This window comes from Carcharodon carcharias, chromosome 37 (assembly GCF_017639515.1).
Source record: "Carcharodon carcharias isolate sCarCar2 chromosome 37, sCarCar2.pri, whole genome shotgun sequence".
Lineage (NCBI taxonomy): Eukaryota > Metazoa > Chordata > Chondrichthyes > Lamniformes > Lamnidae > Carcharodon > Carcharodon carcharias.
In genome coordinates this window covers 7,481,981-7,500,844 of record NC_054503.1, presented here as the reverse complement: position 1 = coordinate 7,500,844, position 18,864 = coordinate 7,481,981, and the positions used below count along the sequence as shown (strand labels likewise).

The 18,864-nt window shown below is 41.6% G+C and overlaps 1 protein-coding gene across 4 annotated transcripts in view; it reads right to left on the bottom strand.

Annotated features, from left to right (window-relative positions):
* Nucleotides 1–18,864, bottom strand: part of LOC121272944 (acylphosphatase-2-like) — a 55,213-nt gene that overhangs the window by 28,067 nt on the left and 8,282 nt on the right. For 2 of the 4 annotated variants that reach the window (XM_041179840.1, XM_041179842.1), the window contains exon 2: nt 7,253–7,410. In XM_041179840.1, coding sequence (XP_041035774.1) covers nt 7,253–7,410 — 158 coding nt within the window. Of the gene's footprint in view, nt 1–7,252; nt 7,411–11,440; nt 11,460–18,864 lie in introns of those variants that run through there. The other 2 variants (XM_041179843.1, XM_041179841.1) reach the window with 2 other exon arrangements.

The window sequence follows — 18,864 nt, the reverse complement described above, 5'->3', positions numbered from 1 at the left end:
TACAAAAAGATTAATAAGGAGGGGGAGAAAAAGAGTATGGGCTGAATTTTGCCGTTGGCGAGCAGGGGGTGGGGCCCGCTTGCTGACAGCAAAATGACGTGGGACGATGTCGGGCAGAACCCCCGATGTCATCCCGCCCCGTTTAAATCTTCAGGAAGGCGGGAGCACGGAAAATCAGCTGCGGGCCCGCCGACCCGTCAATGGCCAATTGAGGCCATTGACAGGATCATTAAAACAATTGAAGGACCTGCCTGTCCAACCTTAAGGTTGGTGAGCAGGCCAGGAACCCCGGCGGCAACTAGAAAAAACATGAAACCTCATCCACCGGCGGGATGAGGTTTCATGTAGGGATTTAAAAAGTTGAATAAAGTTTTAATGAAATTTATTAACCTGTCCCATCTCACGTGACATTGTCACATGAGGGGGACATGTTAAGGATTTTCTATTTTTAATGTTTATACAGCTGTCAGTGATCTCCCTGAGGCAGCACTTAGCCTCAGGGAGATGTGCGCTCTTTCGTGCGCATGTGTGAAAGAATGCACTCTCGCATTTGGGGAATCCCTCCCCTTGCCCGCATAGGAAGCGCACTGCGCTTCCCGCCGGACATCACGCTGGGCGGGCCTTAATTGGCCCGCCCACTTAAAATGGCGGCAGGGCCCGCTTCTCCGACAGGGATCAGATCCCCGCCCGCCGGAGATTGGGTTGGGCCCGCCCGCCTGCCAGGCAGAAAATTCTGCCCTATGAGAGAAAGCTAGCTAGTAACATAAAGACAGATAGTAAGAGTTTCTGTAGATATTTAAATAAGAAAAGAGTTAACAAAGTGACCATTGGTCCCATAGAGAGTGCATCTGGGGAATTGATAATGGAAAGTAGGGAGATGGCGGATGAACTAAACAGATATTTTGCTTCAATCTTCACTATCGAGGACACAAGAAACATGCTGGAAATAGCTGTAAATCAGGAAATGGAAGGGAGGGAGGAACTCAAGAAAATTACAATCACCGGGAAGTGGTGTTGAGAAAATTGTTGGGGTTGCTGGCTGACAATCCCCTGTCCAGATGGATTTCACTCTAAGGTCTTGAAAGAAGTGGCTGGTGAGATAGTTGATGCATTTTTCTAAATTTTCCAAAATTCCCTAGATTCGGGGAAGGTTTCATTCGATTGGAAAATAGCAAATGTGACTCCTTTATTCAAAAAGGGAGGGAGACAGAAAGCAGGAAACTACAGGCCAGTTAGCCTAACATCTGTCATAGGGAAAATGTTAGAAGCTATTATTAAAGATGTTATAGCAGGGCACTTAGAAAAATTCAAGGCAATCAGGTAGAGTCAACATGGTTTTGTAAAAGGGAAATCATGTTTAACCAATTTATTGGAGTTCTTTGGAGTCACATGTGTTGTGGATAAAGGGGAACCAGTAGATGTACTGTACTCAGATTTCCAGAAGGCATTTGATCAGGTGCCACATCAACGGTGTTGCAGAAAATAAAAGCTCATGGTGTAGGGGGTGACATATTGGCATGGATAGAAGATTGGCTAGCTAACAGGAAGCAGGGTAGCTAACAGGAAGCAGGGAATTGGCATAAATTAGTCTTTTTTCTGATTGGTAGAATGTGATGAATGGTGTGCTACAGGGATCAGTGCTGGGGCCTCAACTTTTTTCAATTTATATCAATGACTTGGATGAAGGGACCGAACAAATGGATGTTAAATTTGCTGATGACACAAAGATAGGTAGGAAAGTAAATTGTGAAGAGGACATCAGGAGACTATAAAGTGGCATAAACAGGTTAAGTGAGGGGGCAAAAATCTGGCAAATGGAGTATAATGTGCGCAAATGTGAAATCGTTCATTTTGGCAAGAAGAATAAAAAAGCTTCTTATCTAAATGGTGAGAGATTGCAGAGCTCTGCAATTCAGAGGGATCTGGGTGTCCTAGTTCATGAATCACAAAAGGTTAGTATGCAGGTACAGCAGGGAATTAGGAAAGTTAATAGAATGTAATCATTTATTGTGAGGGGAATTTATTACAAAAGTAGGGAGGTTATGCTTCAGTTGTACAGGGCAATGGTGACACCACATCTGGAGTATTGTGCACAGTATTGCTCTCCTAATTTAAAGAAAGAAGCAGTTCAGAGAAGGGTTACTGAACTAATACCAGGAATTGGCAGGTTGTCTTATGAGGAAAGGCTGGACAGGTTAGGTTTGTATCCACGAAGTTAGAAGAGTAAAAAGCAACTTAATTGAAACCTTTAAGATCCTGAGGGTCTTGACAGGGTGGATGTGGAGAGGATGTTTCCTCTTGTTGGGGTATCTAGAACTAGGGGTCACTGTTTAAAAATAAGGGGTCACTCATTTAAGACAGAGATGAGGAGAAATTTTTTCTCTGAGGGTTGAGTGTCTTTGGAACTCTCTTCCTCAAAAGGCAGTGGAAGCATTGTCTTTGAATATTTTTAATGCAGAGCTAGATAGATTCTTGATTAGAAAGGGTGAAAGGTTATCGGGGGTAGGCAGGAATATTTTTAAGGCAGAGCTAGATAGATTCTTGATTAACAAGGGGGTGAAAGGTTATCGGGGATAGGCAGGAATGTGGGGTTGAGGTTACACTCAGATCAACCATGATCTTACTGAATGACAGAGCTGGCTCGAGGGGCTGAGTGGCCTTCTCTTGCTCCTAATTCGTATGTTTTACATGTATGTTGTAGTCTGAAGCAACGGATAGTGATGGTAGAGATTCCAATTTCTTTTCATCACATGACTGATCAGGAATTTCTCCCACTCTTACCACTAGCCATTGGCATTTGTTAGAAGGATTGACAAGTTGATACTCAACCTGCTTGCCAACGCACCTTCCTTGGCTATCTTAGAGTGGGACTTGAATCCAGAGTTTCTGGTTCAGAGGCAAGGATGCTACCCACTGAGCCACAAGAGGGTAAGTGCTTATAACAGCTTTAACATAGAAGAATGCTCACAGGCACAAGGTGGAATCAAAAATTGTGCCCCAAATCAAAGCCGATAGCACGAGGTGTAACTGAAGCTTAGCAAAAGGTATGGGTTTGAAGGAGGCAGAGGGCTTTACGGAAGAATTCTGAGGCCTAGGAGGCAGCAGAGATAGTTATCATAAGAACACTTGGCTGAACCACTAGTGGGCCTTTTAAAGCCTTCCATTCTGTAAGATTTCCTGGGTATACAGGGAACATGGCATCCAGCACACTTACCATAGACAAAATGAAGTGGCGCGCTTCTCCGCCCCCTCATGACCATCCTAGTGAAGCTCCTGCCTGCCTAGGACACGAGTTCCCAAAACCCATTCCTGGCCTGACCATGAATTTGTATGAGGCCAAAATTAGAAAGCATGCAACAGAATTGTTGCACTAGTCGATTTCATTGAGCATACCAGCCAAGAAAACTAACCCCGATGCCACCACATACATTAACTACACTAATTTTCTCCCTTCACTCCACACTCCCACCTACCCATAATCCATAGTGGATGATTCTACCTCCCTGCTAATCCATGGATACTATGACCAATTGCAGCACCTTAATTGCTTCCCCAGCTTACATCCCTAAACTCAGCATAGACTGGATAAATATAGAACCTTCTTCTATTTGAATTTGATTCAATAAAGATCTGGAATTAAAAGTCTAATGATGACCATGCAATCATTGTTGTAAAAACCCATCCGGTTCACGAATGTCCTTTAGAGAAAGAAATCTGCCAACCTTATTTGGTCTGGCCTACACGTGACTCCAGACCCACAGCAATGTGGTTGACTCTTAAATGCCCTCTGAAATGGCCTGGCAAGCCACTCAGTTGTAACAAACCACTATAAAGTCACAAAAAAAAAAGGAATGAAACCGGACGGACGGACCATCCAGCATTGACCTAGGCACCGGCAACGACAACGGCAATCTCAGCCCTGTCGACCCTGCAAGTCCTCCTTACTAACATCTGGGGCCTAGTGCCAGAATTGGGAGAACCGTCTCACAGACTAGTCAAGCAATAGCCTAACATAGTCATCCTCACGGAATCATACCTTACAGATAATGTCCCTGACGCCACCATCACCATCCCTGGGTATGCCCTGTCCCACTGGCAGGACAGACCCAACAGAGGTGGCAGCACAGTGGTATACAATCGGAAGGGAGTTGCCTTGAGAGTCTTCAATATCGACTCTGGACCCCATGAAGTCTCATGGCATCAGGTCAAACATAGGCAAGAAAACCTCCTGCTGATTACGATGTCCTGCCCTCCCTCAGCTGATGAATCAGTGTTCATCCATGTTGAACACCACTTGGAGGAAGCACTGAGGGTGGCAAGAGCGCAGAATGTACTCTGGATGGGGAACTTCGATGTCCACCACCAAGAGTGGCTTGGTAGCACCACTACTGACCAAGCTGGCTGAGTCCTAAAGGACACAGCTGCTAGACTGGGTCTGCGGCAGGTGGTGAGGGAACCAACAAGAGGGAAAAGCATACTTGACCTCATCCTCACCAACCTACCTACCGCAGATACATCAGTCCATGAGAGTATCAGTAGGGCTGACCACCGCACAGTCATTGTGGAGACGAAGTCCCAGCTTCACATTGAAGATACCCTCAATCATGTTGTGTGGCACTACCACTGCTAAATGGGATAGATTTTGAACAGATCTAGCAACTCAAGACTGGGCATCCTTGAGGCGCTGTGGACCATCAGTAGCTGCAGAATTGTACTCGAACACAATCTGTAACCTCATGGCCCAAGATATCCCCCACTCTACTGTTACCATCAAGCCATGGATCTACCCTGGTTCAATGAAAAGTGCAAGAGGGCATGCCAGAAGCAGCACCAGGCATACGTAAAAATGAGGTGTCAACCTGATGAAGCTATAACACAGGATTACTTGTGTGCCAAACAGCATAAGCAGCAAGTGATAGACAGGGCTAAGCGATCCCACAACCAACGGATCAGATCTAAACTCTGCAGTCCTGCCACATCCAGTTGTGATTGGTGGCGGACAATTAAACAACTCACTGGAGGAGGAGGCTACACAAATATCCCCATCCTCAATGATGGAGGAGCCCAGCACATCAGTACTAAAGATAAGGCTGAAGCATTTGCTACAATCTTCAGCCAGAAGTGCCAAATGGATGATCCTTCTCGGCCTCCTCCGCAGGTCGCCAGCATCACAGATGCCAATCTTCAGCCAATTCAATTCACTCCACGTGATATCAAGACACGGCTGAAGGCATTTGATACCGCACAGGCTACGGTCTTGACAATATTTTAGCAACAGTACTGAAGACTTGTGCTCCAGAACTTGCCACGCCCCTAGCCAAGCTGTTCCAGTTCAGCTACAACACTGGCATCTACCCACCTATGTGGAAAATTGTCCAGGTATGTCCTGTACACAAAAAGCAGGACAAATCCAACCCGGCTAATTACCGCCCCATCAGTCTATTCTCCATCATCAGTAGACTAATGGAAAGGGTCATCAACAGTGCTGTTAAGCGGCACTTGCTTAGCAATAACCTGCTCACTGATGCCCAGTTTGGGTTCCGCCACTACCACTTGCCTCCTGACCTCATTACAGCCTTGGTTCGAACATGGACAAAAGAGCTGAACTGCCGAGGTGAGGTGAGAGTGACTGCCCTTGACATCAAGGCAGCATTTGACAGAGTGTCGCATCAAGGAGACCTAGCAAAACTGGAGTCAATGGGAATCAGGGGGAAAGCTCTCCACTAGTTGGAGTCATACCTAGCCTAAAGGAAGATGGTTGCGGTTGTTGGGGGTCAGTCAACTCAGCTCCAGGACACCACTGCATGAGTTTCTCAGGATAGTGTCCTTGGCCCAACCATCTTCAGCTGCTTCATCAATGACCTTCCTTCCATCATAAAGTCAGAAGTGGGGATGTTCGCTGATGATTACACAATGTTCAGCACCATTCACGACTTCTCAGATATGTCCAAATGCAGCACTGGATAATATCCAGGCTTGGGCTGAAAAGTGGCAAGTAACATTCGCACCACACAAGTGTCAGGCAATGACCATCTCCAACAAGAGAGAATCCAACCACCGCTCCTTGATATTCAATGGCATTACCATCACTGAATCCCCCACCATCAACATCCTGGGAGATACCATTGACCAGAAACTAAACTGGACTAGGCATATAAATACTGAGGCTTCATGTGCAGGTCAGAGGCTAGGAATAGTGCGATGAGTAACCCACCTCCTGATTCCCCAAAGCCTGTCCACCATCTACAAGGCACAAGTCATGAGTGTGATGGAATACTCACCACTTGCCTGGATGAGTGCAGCTTATAACACTCAAGAAACTTGACAGCATCCAGGACAAAGCAGCCCGCTTGATTGGCACCACATCCACAAACATTCACTCCCTCCACCATCAACGCACAGTAGCAGCAGTGTGTACCATCTACAAGATGCACTGCAGGAATTTACTAAGGCTCCCTCAACAGCACCTTCCAAACCCGCAATCACTAACATCTAGAAGGACAAGGACAGCAGATAGATGGGAACACCATCACCTGGAAGTTCCCCTCCAAGTCACTCACCATCCTGACTCGGAAATATATAGCCATTCCTTCACTGTCGCTTAGTCAAAATCCTGGAACTCCCTTCCTAACAGCACTGTGGGAGTACCCACACCATATGGACTGCAGCGGTTCAAGAAGGCAGCTCACCACCACCTTCTCAAGGACAACTAGGGATGGGCAATAAATGCTGGCCCAGCCAGCGAAGCCAATATCACATGAATGATTTTTTAAAAAACAGTTTAATGCTATACAGGTCCCTTTATCCACAAGGTCATCAGAGTGTCTGAGGGATCATTTCTAACCATTCAGTACAACTTATTTGGTAAAATAAATGATCAATGAGGGAACACTCCATGCAGTGAATTTAAATATTACAGCACAGCATAACAAAAAAATCTTTGAAATACAAATAACAATTGCACCTTTATTTTCACACACAAATTGTCAATCTTTAACTATAGAAGTTAGAAGTCATCAGTCACTCTCAGTGAAAAGTAAGAGATTCATAAAGCAGTTTGATTTTCTAAATTATCAGCATCTCTTTGACATTTGCTGCTTTTGACGGCAGCTGGCTTTTTGCAGATCGAGTCAGTTTTGCTGTGCTATTTTCAGCACATACAACGTCTTGGTCAAGCCAGAGAATTAAAATTAGATGAAATAAAATTGAAAAGAATTTGCAGGAAAGGAGGCCTGTCCTGCAATATACCAACCCTGCACTTCCCCGAAGATCTCATAATCCACGGATTTCAATCCTGTTGTGGAGGAACTCATTTCTAAAGCCGGCAAGCTGGAGAGTGCTGCAACCTGATAGCTGAGCCACTGCTTCTGGCTGAGATCTCTACAGGATCCCGATAGGAACAAAATCCTTCTGTCAGCAAGAGAGAGAGAAAAAGAGTAAGCAAATGACCAAACAAGAGAACAATTAAGATAGACTCAGTTCCTACCATCTTATATTGTGTGGTTTCGGCCTGCTTTACGTTGTGGTAGATGTATTTTATTACAGAAATTTGGATTGTTTATAATTCATTAGGGCTTTAATTTGCTCTTGTTTATGAGTTTGTGTAACATTTAATGCATTATTTTTAACAATTGGGGTGAAATACACAAAGGAATTTCATGCAAGTACATTGATCAGCAGGCTATCACAGGATATTGAACCTTTTTTCATGGTTTTTCATCTTCAGTTTTTAAAATTTTTTCTTAAGTGCTGAGATTTTGATATTGTAGTATTTTTAATCTTATTACATATGGATGTTCAGCCAAATTCTGCTTCACTATTCCCTGTTAGAATTAGACAGCTTTTGATCTCTTTCTCTTCTTTGCACCTACCTCCTATCTCTCACAACCTCTTTACATTTCATTTGGGAAATAAAGGTATTTAGGGATTTAATTATTTCTGAATGGTTTTGAATAATTAAAGGTTACAATCGTTAATTTTCTTTATCGAAGGTCCCATATGCAGAACAAAAATTCAGCATAAAATCAAAGCAGCATGCAAGTCAAGTAACATTTCAGACAGCAATTCCAGATTTGTAATCAAACCCTGTGGTTTAGGTAATTGTTGTAAATGACCATATGCACCCTTGATTAGAATACTGCTGTATAATTTCTTTCACATTGACAGCATTCTGCATAAGATGTTTAGCAAAGAAATAGTTAATCATTGGCAAAATTCACCCAGAAACACACCTTTTAAAGTTGTATCAATTTTTGCTTGGAGTGGGCTTTTGCCATACATCTTCCATTGCATTTGTTCAGATCATATACTTTGTATTGCAAACAATTTCTAAATATTTTTGCATATGAGCAGATGGATGCTTTTTCTGTTGAAGGGTCATGAGGACTCGAAACGTCAACTTTTTCTTCTCCACCGATGCTGCCAGACCTGCTGAGTTTTTCCAGGTAATTCTGTTTTTGTTTTGGATGCTTCTTATGCCTTTTCAGCTATCAGTTAGAAACTTTGCCAACCAGTCTGCTTCTAGCCTTCCATCAAACTCCGACCTAGACCACAATTGGGAGCTCAAGATTTTGGCAATTGCAAGCACATGTCCTACTGTTTTAAAGCTACATTAAGGGCCACTCAAAATGTACTTAAAGTTTTTTCCAAAGCTCCACACTCCAAAGAAGATCTCAGCATTTATTCCCTATATTGCCCACATCACAAACAAAACTTGTGAGAAAACCCAAATTTAGCTCTGTTGGCTAGCATGTGATTTACAATAATGCTTCCTCCTCACCCTGACCCTGAGAATGGAAAGTAATGGCATACCATCACTGACAAAAAAAACTGCCAAGAAAGACAGCTCAGGGTGAAGCATCAGCAGATAATGAGCAAGGACCTACCTTCAGGCACAGGGCTCATGCAACGGAGGAAAACCTGCTAGGCCAATGAAAATCCCAGGATAACCTTGAAGTGTACAGATCAGTGGAACTGTTGAAGACTTACCTTCTCTGTGTCAAAATTTTACCTTTGTAATAGTGAGGAGTTTGGCTAAGCTTTCCTGACCAAGTTCCAAGTGCAGTCTCAGAGTCATATGGTTGCTTCCAGCAACACAGTACTTGCATATTGCTCCATTCCCAAACATCGCATGGAATGGTGCATGGTCCTTGCATAAATAGTGCACAGATCTCAAACCTTAAGCGCGCCAGCCTTAAGTTCTACATGCTTTTGTAAGAAACAAATGCACTGCAGCACTTCAAGAAGGTGGCTCACCACCACCTTCTCAAGGGCAATTAGAGATGGGCAACAAATGCTGGTCTTGCCAGTGATGCTCACATCCCATGAAAGAATCAAAAATCCTAGAGTACACGCATAAATATGGGATTATGCAAAGCATGTAGACTCAAAACATTAATGAGCAAATAACTCATGCAGAGTCAGAGGTTGGGTTAAACATTATTTCATTTAATAAAGGGCCCCAAATGATAATCATATGTACATCTAATTGGATTTATCACATAAGTAAACTGTCTATGGACAGATTTATCAATCTGGACTGACCTACCTATAAAAACATCAGGGCAATGGCTCGGAAGCAAAACACATTTCTAATTCGTACGTACTTGCAGTTTCCATGGAAACACTCCTTAGAAACAGGAGATTGCTCCAGAGTGCTGCAGCAGATGAAACAAAAAAAGCTTGTTTAACAATGAGACTGCAATGTATGTCAGTGTATTGAGTGGATTAATTGATTTTTTTTTCTCAGGTCTGTATTTGGTTTTGCATTTTCTTTTTGGCAAGGTGGATGGGTTTCTAGCCATCATTTGATGCAACTTGGTACGTTTTTGTCGAGCCTGAGAATTTCTGATCTCCTCGGTCATCAATGTCAAAACCTGCAGTACCTAGTCTGAATGCCAAATTGCTTCTCTCATCTCACGGAGATTTAGCACACTATCCATCACAGCCAAGATGTGACCCTATGATCAAAATCAAACTGACTGGTATGTATTAAGCACTTAACTCATTCCTGAATAAATGATCATGTTGCTAAAAAGCTGTCATGTTATTGCAAAATCTAGTGAACTGCAAACATCTATTGAAGTACCGATAGTATATATTTTTCCTTAATTTACATACATCCATGCTAAAACTGTAGTGCTTCATTTTTTAAAAACCTTTGTTGTAAATGCCCTACTGAATGATTTTCCTTTAGTCCTGTTGTCACAAAAATGTTACAGGCTTACAATGCAGTACAATGTTGAATTGATCGTGGATGATGCTATTATGCCTAATTTTGTTGAAACTAAATACATGTGCTGCTGAAGCATTTAGATTAAATTTTTCCTCGTATTCATAACTGCATATATATGTATGTCAACCTGCGGTACACAACAGGAACATAGGGAGGGAAATGTACAAGGAGGATATTTAAAAACTACGGGAGATGTGTTGAGACAATGTAAACATCTTTTTGAAGCTTTTCTCTCTCCCATTTCTAGCAACATTAATAAATGTACCCTTTTAGAGCACAGCAGTATGTAAATGTTTACAGCACCTTCCCATGGAAAGGATTGAAGCGATGGTCTGGTGGGATCTTTCATACAGAATAACATCACAGAATGATATAGCTCCCTTTATTGAATGAAGACTACACTACAAGACAGGTCTTCTAACTCTTTTTCAAGTCTTACTGCATATTCAAGGTGAAACAGCTAGTCAGGACAGATATGTTGCACTATAATTTGATAGATCCAAGCACCAATATTTAGTATGGGCATAGGTGCAGCTTCCAGCAGCAGCCCTGTCGAGGTCTAAAGTGATTTTCTGTTTTAAGATTAGGTTACAAAGTAGATTCAGGTTGAAATATATTATCGTTAATCATGCTCAAAATGTTTCCTCACTCATTTGAAGGTGTGCACCTCACACTACTTTTAGCAGAAGTGAGGATTTTATGATATGGTGGACTGACAATTAATGCAGCTAATGGCAGGAGAAGGAAGAGGAACAAGAACATCAAGAGCCCAGAACTTCATATGCCAATTTGTCCATCTACAAGACCCTCAACCTCCTCCAGTCTCAGAATTTGGAGCGTTCCTTTCTCATAGGGAGCAAAAGGTTGACAGTTTGAGAATCTACTACCTATTATAAATCTCTCTCGCTGGTAATGGACCTTCTTTATCCCTGAAAAAGGGAAAAGGGCTATTAACTTGTGTCAGCAATGCACAGTTTTATCTATTTCTCAATGCGCAGATAATTATGGATGGGCTAACATATGCAAGCAGTAGGCAGCTACTTAACATGCAAGCTTTTTTTTATTGAGTTGACAGCAATTAAAGATGTGCATGAAGGAAGCCTTGCAGTGACGGCTGTGAAAATAAAAGACGTCACGTTCTAACTTGGACAACGATGGGTAGTTTAATATATTACACTCTAGAAAGGTGTGGCCAACTGCTCTTACCTTGGCTGACCCAATAAGGTTAGGAGGCTTTTTTTCCAGAATTGACAACTACTACCTTAGCCATCCATTTCCAGTGTCCCCCACGCAGCTCTCCTTGGTAAACCTGTGCCTGTTTATCTCCTGCAGAGGCCACTTCCATGGATCTATCTGACATAGGAACATAGGAATTAGGAGCAGGAGTAGGCCATTTGATAAGATCATGGCTGATCTGTTTGTGGTCTCAACTCCACTTTCTTGTCTGCCTCCCATAATCTTTGACTCCCTTGTCTATCAAAAATCAATTTGACTCAGCCTTGAATAAGTTCAATGACCCAGTCTCCACTGCTTTCTGCGGAAGAGAATTCCACACACTAATGCCCCTCAGAATTTCTTTTTCCTAATTTCCGTCTTAATCTCTTATTCTTAAATAGTGTCCCCTGCTTCTAGGCTCTCCCACAATAGGAAACATCCTCTCAGATCTACCCTATCAAATCCCCTCAGGATCTTATATGTTTCAATAAGATCACCTTTCATTCTTCTAAACTCCAGTGGGAATGGGTCCAACCTGTTTACTTTTCTTCATAGGATAAGCCCTTCATCCCCAGGATAAGTTGACCGAAGCTTCTCTGAACTACTTCTAATGCAATTACATCCTTGTTAAAATAAGGCCACCAAAACTGTACGCTGTACTTCAGATGTGGTCTCACCAAGACCCTGTGTTGCTGCAGTAAAACTTCCCTACTTTTATATTCCATTCCCTTTGCAATAAACACCATTATTCCATTTTTCCTAATAATTTGCTGTACCTGTATACTAACTTTTTGTGATTCACGTACCAGGACACAGATCCCTCCGTACCATTGAACTCTGCAATCTCTCACATTGAAATAGAGATGTCACTGCTTTTCTATGCAGTAACATCTCTGCCCTCGCAGATGTCATAAATATTCTTTGTCTAAGAACGTCCTTCGATGCTTGAAAACCAATGCTGATGATAATGCTTAGCCTTTTAACCTGTTAAAGGTCATTAAATCCTACAGTATAATGTTATTTCCTGACTCCCACTGCTAAGCTCTCAATCAGTTGCATTCCTCACACCTGGAGCTCATCTTAAATATTAAAAAGATGCTGATCCCAGAAACTGCAGTTTGGTCTGCATTTATGGCATCAAGTGGATGAGGTCTGCATTCCACCCCATTTCCAGTTGGCAAATTTGATTGGTCTGTGGACTGGCAGTGAGGGCAGTGGAGAATAGAAATCAGTGGAGAAAGATTGTTCATAGTGCGGCCAACCCTCAGAACAAGGAAGGATGGAAAACAAGACAAGACAATTGGACTAATCACAAAATTTGGCCTGACAAGGTAATACCAGGACAACTGGAAAACTGGGGAAAACAATGGTTAAACTTTCAGGGACTTTCCTGCATTTCCCTTTGTTATATACTAGCCCCCTCTGCCGCTAAATCTGATTGTTTCATTGAATACAAAATGGTTACAAGGTTGTTAATCTCCCATCCCATCCCAATTAATGGAATGGCTGTAGTTCCTTTTCCTGTCTATTCCAGTAGCCCTTCTTTCATCTCCTTCCTCATTTCACCAGTACTTTAGTCCCAACTCCCTTGCCTTTCTCCTTTATAGGGGAGTTACTCTTCAGCACTGTTCCTGGCTCCCATTTAATGCTGCTGCTGTCCCGACAGATGGTATTACACTCTCCTGATCTGGCATATCGATTGCAGTAGAATAGGCAGCATTATTTTTTTTAATTTAAAAATAATAATTGCAGTTGAATAGGCAGCATCCAAGAGCAGCAACAATGTTGAGTTGGGTAGCAGAGATCATTTTTTCTTGGGTGGTGGGAAGACATAATTTCTTACCAAGGTGGTGTGATACTAATAAATAAGATGATAAAAACAATCATTTTTTTAGTGGCTCTGGTCAAATCCTGCTTAAGATACACTTAATGGAATCCACAATCAATTCTGATTTGCCTCATCATTAAAAATGTTTAATAATAATTTCCTGCTGCAAATGAAATTTCAAAATCACCTTAAATAAGGAATTGAGCTGAAGTGCTAAGAACACACAAACATATTAATCAGGAGCAGGAGTAGGCCATTCGGCCCCAACAAGCCTGCTCTGCTATTTAATAAGATCATGGCTCATCTGATTGTAGCCTCAACTCCATGTTCCTGCCTACCCCCCGATACCCTTTGACTTCCTTGTTAGTCAACAGTTTATCTAACACTGTCTTAAAAATATTCAATCACCCTGCCTCCATCCACCCCTCTCTGCGGAAGGGAGTTCCAAAGACTCATAACCCTCTGAGAGAAAAAAATTCTCCTCATCTCTGTCTTAAGTGGGCGACCCCTGACTTCTAAACTGTGTCCCATGGTTCTAGTCTTTCCCATAAGGAAAAACATCCTTTTAGCATCCACCCTGTCAAGTCCCCTCAGGATCTTATATGTTTCAATAAGATCACCTCTCATTCTTCGAAACTCCATTGGATACAGGCCCAGCCTGTCCAACCTTTCTTCAAAGATAACCCCTCCCCCACCATCCCAGGTATCAATCGAGTGAACCTTCTTTGAACTGCCTCTAATACATTTAAATCCTTTCTTAAATAATGAGACCAAAGCTGCACACAGTACTCACGATGTGGTCTCACCAATACCCTATACAACTGTAGCAAACTATCCATACTTTTATATTCTATTCTATTCCCCTTGCAATAAATGACAAAATTCCATTTGCCCAGTCAGCACAACATAATCACATATATCTGTTTGAATACTCATGCCTAGGGCTTATTGACTCTTCAGTTGAAAGAGGAAATGCTACACTCATTTTCACTCCTTTTTAGGATATGACTCCATGGGTGGTGGGAATCTCTGGTACCTTGTTCAACTGGTCCCTATTATCCACTTGAGTCTTGAGAGAGAAGGTAGGTGAGCTACCCAGCTGGCAAGACATTAGAGTATTACTTGATTTGAGTACACTTACAGCATAGATGATAGCAATTGGGAGTGAGAATTTTAGCAGACTGTGTCTACACTAAGCCAAGGGCACTGAGACAAGGTGCAATGCCCCAAATGCTGCCCTAACTGAGATTAGTTTACTCAACCTTTAAAAATACCAAATATTGAGCCTGGATGAACTTGCTGAAATCTTACAAGAAGAGTAGGACTTTGTGGAGGACTTGTGGTGTAGGAGCAAACTGTGAGATGAGTAAAGGCCTGAATATATATTTAATGTATTTTTGTGAGGACAACATTGCTTTTGTGTAAGCAACCAAAGAAAATCTATCGTTCAGTGACTGTGGCACCACTGTGGTAACTTTGTACAGTTAAATTAATTCAGAATGAGATACTGTCCACAAGGAATACTGCTCATACTAACAGCTTTAATACTACAATTATTATTTGTTCAGCTACAAATCTTAATTTACATTAATAACTGTTCTAAAAGTTTCATTCAAGTGTAAACACATAACAGGACACTGGGGATATTCTACAGTTAGTTGCTTTACCTTATTAACCTAATGAATACTGAATGCGATGTATAGCACCAAATTAATGTAACATACATTACCTTCCTGTGCAATGAATACTTTCTCAGTAAAATGTCCTTGCCATCTAGATACCAAATTATACACTTCATATCTGCCTGAGTCCTTTCATTTCTTATTCGAGCTTTGTCACTCTTCTTGATGGTCCAGCTTTCACAGCCATACAGTGTCACCAGCCACATGGGCTTTCAGAAGACAAATTTTCATTATAATCGAGATGCTGTAGCTACTCCATACTCTTTTAAGTGAGTTCACAACGCCAATTATCAGTTAGCAAATTTACCTCTACATCTCTCCTAACAAATATATTTGACTAGCGGGCATCAATATAAGCTAAATGCAAGTTTGAGAACAGAATGCAGGAGAAATATTTTCAATAAACTTTTTAAAAAAGAGGATTGTGAAGTTGCTACCAGATTTAGTGATGAAATAAATAGGTTTGATACACACTTGTAAGAAAGGCAGGCAAAGGGATATGGGATAAAGGCAAAATACTGTGGATGCTGGAATTCTGAAAAAAAAACAAAAATGTTGGTAAAACTCAGCAGGTCTGACAGCATCTATGGAGAGAAAGAGAGAGTTAACATTTCGAGTCCATATGACTCTGAAGAAGAGTCATACGGATTTGAAATATTAACTCTGTCTTTCTCTCCACAGAAAAGGATATGGAATCTGGGTAAGCACAAAGGACAGCCATTCGTCTGGGAAACAAACATCAATGCAGTTTTTGTCTAATGGTCTGCTCCCATTTTGTATCTTCAACATGATGGAAAACAGGATATCAAGATAAAGAGAAATTACTCACTTTCGTTAGGATCTTATAGAAATGAATGTGCATCAAGTTACAGAGGAATTCCAATTTGCACTATCAATTAACAACATAGTAAATCTTTGCTCTCACCCATGCCACTTTGAGCAGAGGCTCTGGAGAGCACAGGGAAAGTAGAATGAAAAGCCAATCATCCTAGGAATGGTCATGCACAGTCAGGGATTCAGAGCAAAAATTAAAATAGATAATTCTGAAAATGCATAGCAGGTTGGCCAGCATCTTAAAATAAAGTTAACATTTCAGACATATACTTGCTGACAGGATTTTGTACACCAAAAATATTAACCCTATCTTTCTCTTTTAAAGTGATGACAGCCCTGCAATTTCCATTTTGATTTCATATCTGCAGCATTTTCAAATTTAAAATAAAACCCCCGGCAGGGACCCGAGAGCAAACTTCCACTCAATTCTTCAGTGACAAGGCTAAGGGGTGCAGGGAGCTGCTGGATGGGAACAGAAACAAAACTAATTGAAATGGTTTTTGTTAAAAAAAAATGCATAAAACTAAAGACAGGGTAACTGCCAGTATAGGTGATATGATGTGCAGCAATATCTAGAGCCATCATTTTTATTTATAGATTAGTTGTCATGGTTTTTACTGCGGGGATTGATTTTATTGGTGAGCTACGATTTTCTGTCCTCAGCACGTTGCTTGGCGATAGCGCAGTTTCTAAGGACTTATTCATGACTAGCTGCACAACATTTGGCAGTGGGTAGATGAAAAACAAAGCTGTTTTTAATTTAAAGTTATGACAATCTTCTGTTAGAACCAACAATGGAAGCTTGTATTGATAGACTGTATCTAACGTAGTAAAGTGTACCAACGCACTTCATGGAAGGGTTATCAGATAAAATTCAACACTGAACCGCATAAGGAGATATTAGGACAGGTGACCAAAAGTTTGGTCAAAAAGGTAGGCTTTAAGGTGTGTCATAAAAGAGAAAGGGGTGGAGAGCTTTAGGCATAGAATCCCAGAACTTAGGGCCTAGACAACTGAAGGATGGGTGAAGGATATCAGGGATGCACAAGAGGCCAAAGGAATAACAGACGCAGTTGCAGCCTTACCTCATCGCTGGGCCTATACCCATAGGAATTTAGAAGAATGAGAAATGATGTTATTGAAACATACAAGATCCTGAGGGGATTTGATTGGGCAGATACCAGGTGGATGTTTCTTCCACTTGTGGGAGAGACTAGAACCAGGGGACACAGTTAAGAATAAGAGATCTGCCGTTTAAGACAGAGATGAGGAGAAATGTTTTCTCTCAAAGTCAGTCTGTGGAATTCTCTTCCCCAGAAAGCAGTGGAGGCTGGAACATTGAATTTACTGAAGGCAGAGTTAGACAAATCTTTGATTTAAAAAAAAAGGGAGTCAAGAGTTATGGGGGGCAGACAGGAAAGTGGGATTGAGACCACAACCAGATCAGCCATGATCTTATTGAATGGCAGAGCAGACTTGAGGGGCTGAATGGCCTACTCCTGCTCCTAAGTTCACTGTCAAATTACATTTTGGGGTAAAAATGACAAGATGCACAAGTGTTTATTTTCTGAGCAGAAATGTATCAATGTAAAGACTTAGCACAGTCATACTAAATTCTTCTGTTTGCTCTTTTAGTGCAAATATATTAACCCCTTTACTTTAAACTGACTTGAGCAGACATCAAGAAGACTCTCACATGGGCCTGGAACAAATACCAGCACCTTATGCATTCACACAGAAACAATACTGGTCAGAAAGTATGAAGAGAGTCAGAATGTTCATCAAGAAATAAGCTAAATTAATTCCTGAAAAATTCAGTTGAACAAATGAAAATACAAACTATAAAATGCAAGATTACAATTCTTTAATTAATTAACACTGAATGAAAAATTGATTTGCAGTCCTAATTAGCATTCTAATTTTACTTTATATAGTTAGTATTGAATATGGACATAACTTTGTTCTTTGTTTCCTGATTAAATCTGTGCGTTAAAGTATTCAAAACAATAAAGGCAATTCTTCAAAATAGATTTCAAAGCTTCTACCTAAAGAGCATTTTCAATATGAAACTGACAAAATCTTCATTGCTTCCACTAATAATCAAGTGTGCCAATATGTTAACTACTACGGGTGTTCGTGGGGTTGTCTAATGAGGAAAGGTTGAGCAGGTTGGATCTAAACTCACTGGAGAACATATAAAATTCTGAGGGGCTGGACAGGGTAGTTGCTGAGAGGATCTTATGTTTTGGCTTGTGGGGGAATCGAGAACTAGGGGCATAGTTTGAAGATAAGGAGTCTCCCATTTAATACGGAGTTGACGAGGAATTTCTTCTCTCAGAGGGCCATTAGTCTGTGGAATTCTCTTCCACAGATAGCAGTGGAGGCTGGGTCATTGAATATATTCAAGACTGAGCTAGACAGATTTTTGAAGGACAAGGGAGTCAAGAGTTGAGGAGGACAGGCTGGAAAGTGGCGTTAAGGCCACCATCAGATCACCATGATCTTATTGAATGGCAGAGCAAGCTCAATGGGCCAAATGGCCCACCCCTGCTCCTATTTCTTCTGATCTTAACAACATGATGGCATAAATAGGTTAACAGATATATTTAAAAGAGAGTGGTCTGTGGGGGAGAAATGTGTTGTGAATAGGGTAACCAACATTTTATGATTGTTTCCAATGCAGCAATTTAGTTCCAACTCAGACCTGACACAGGCTTGATGGGCCGAATCATCTCCTTCCATGCTGTATCGTTCTATGATTCTATTTAGCAGTCCCACTCAGACCTAATTCAGAATGTTGGCCATGGATTAACTGCTGTGGGAAAATGTCAAAAAGCAACATAGGGACAGTGTTTAATCCCAACAGTGGGGTGCTGATTTTCTATGTGCTTCTAACGAAAATCTTGTTGACTAACTGAATGATCAGGAAGTCATGGGCAATGTGCATATGATTTCCTGATATGTGCATTTGACAGGCGGAGCTCCCCAATGACTGGAGGGATGGGTGGTGCAGTGGATAAAACACTAGTTTTTCACTTCAAGCACCCAGCCATGGAAAATCAGCCCTTAGG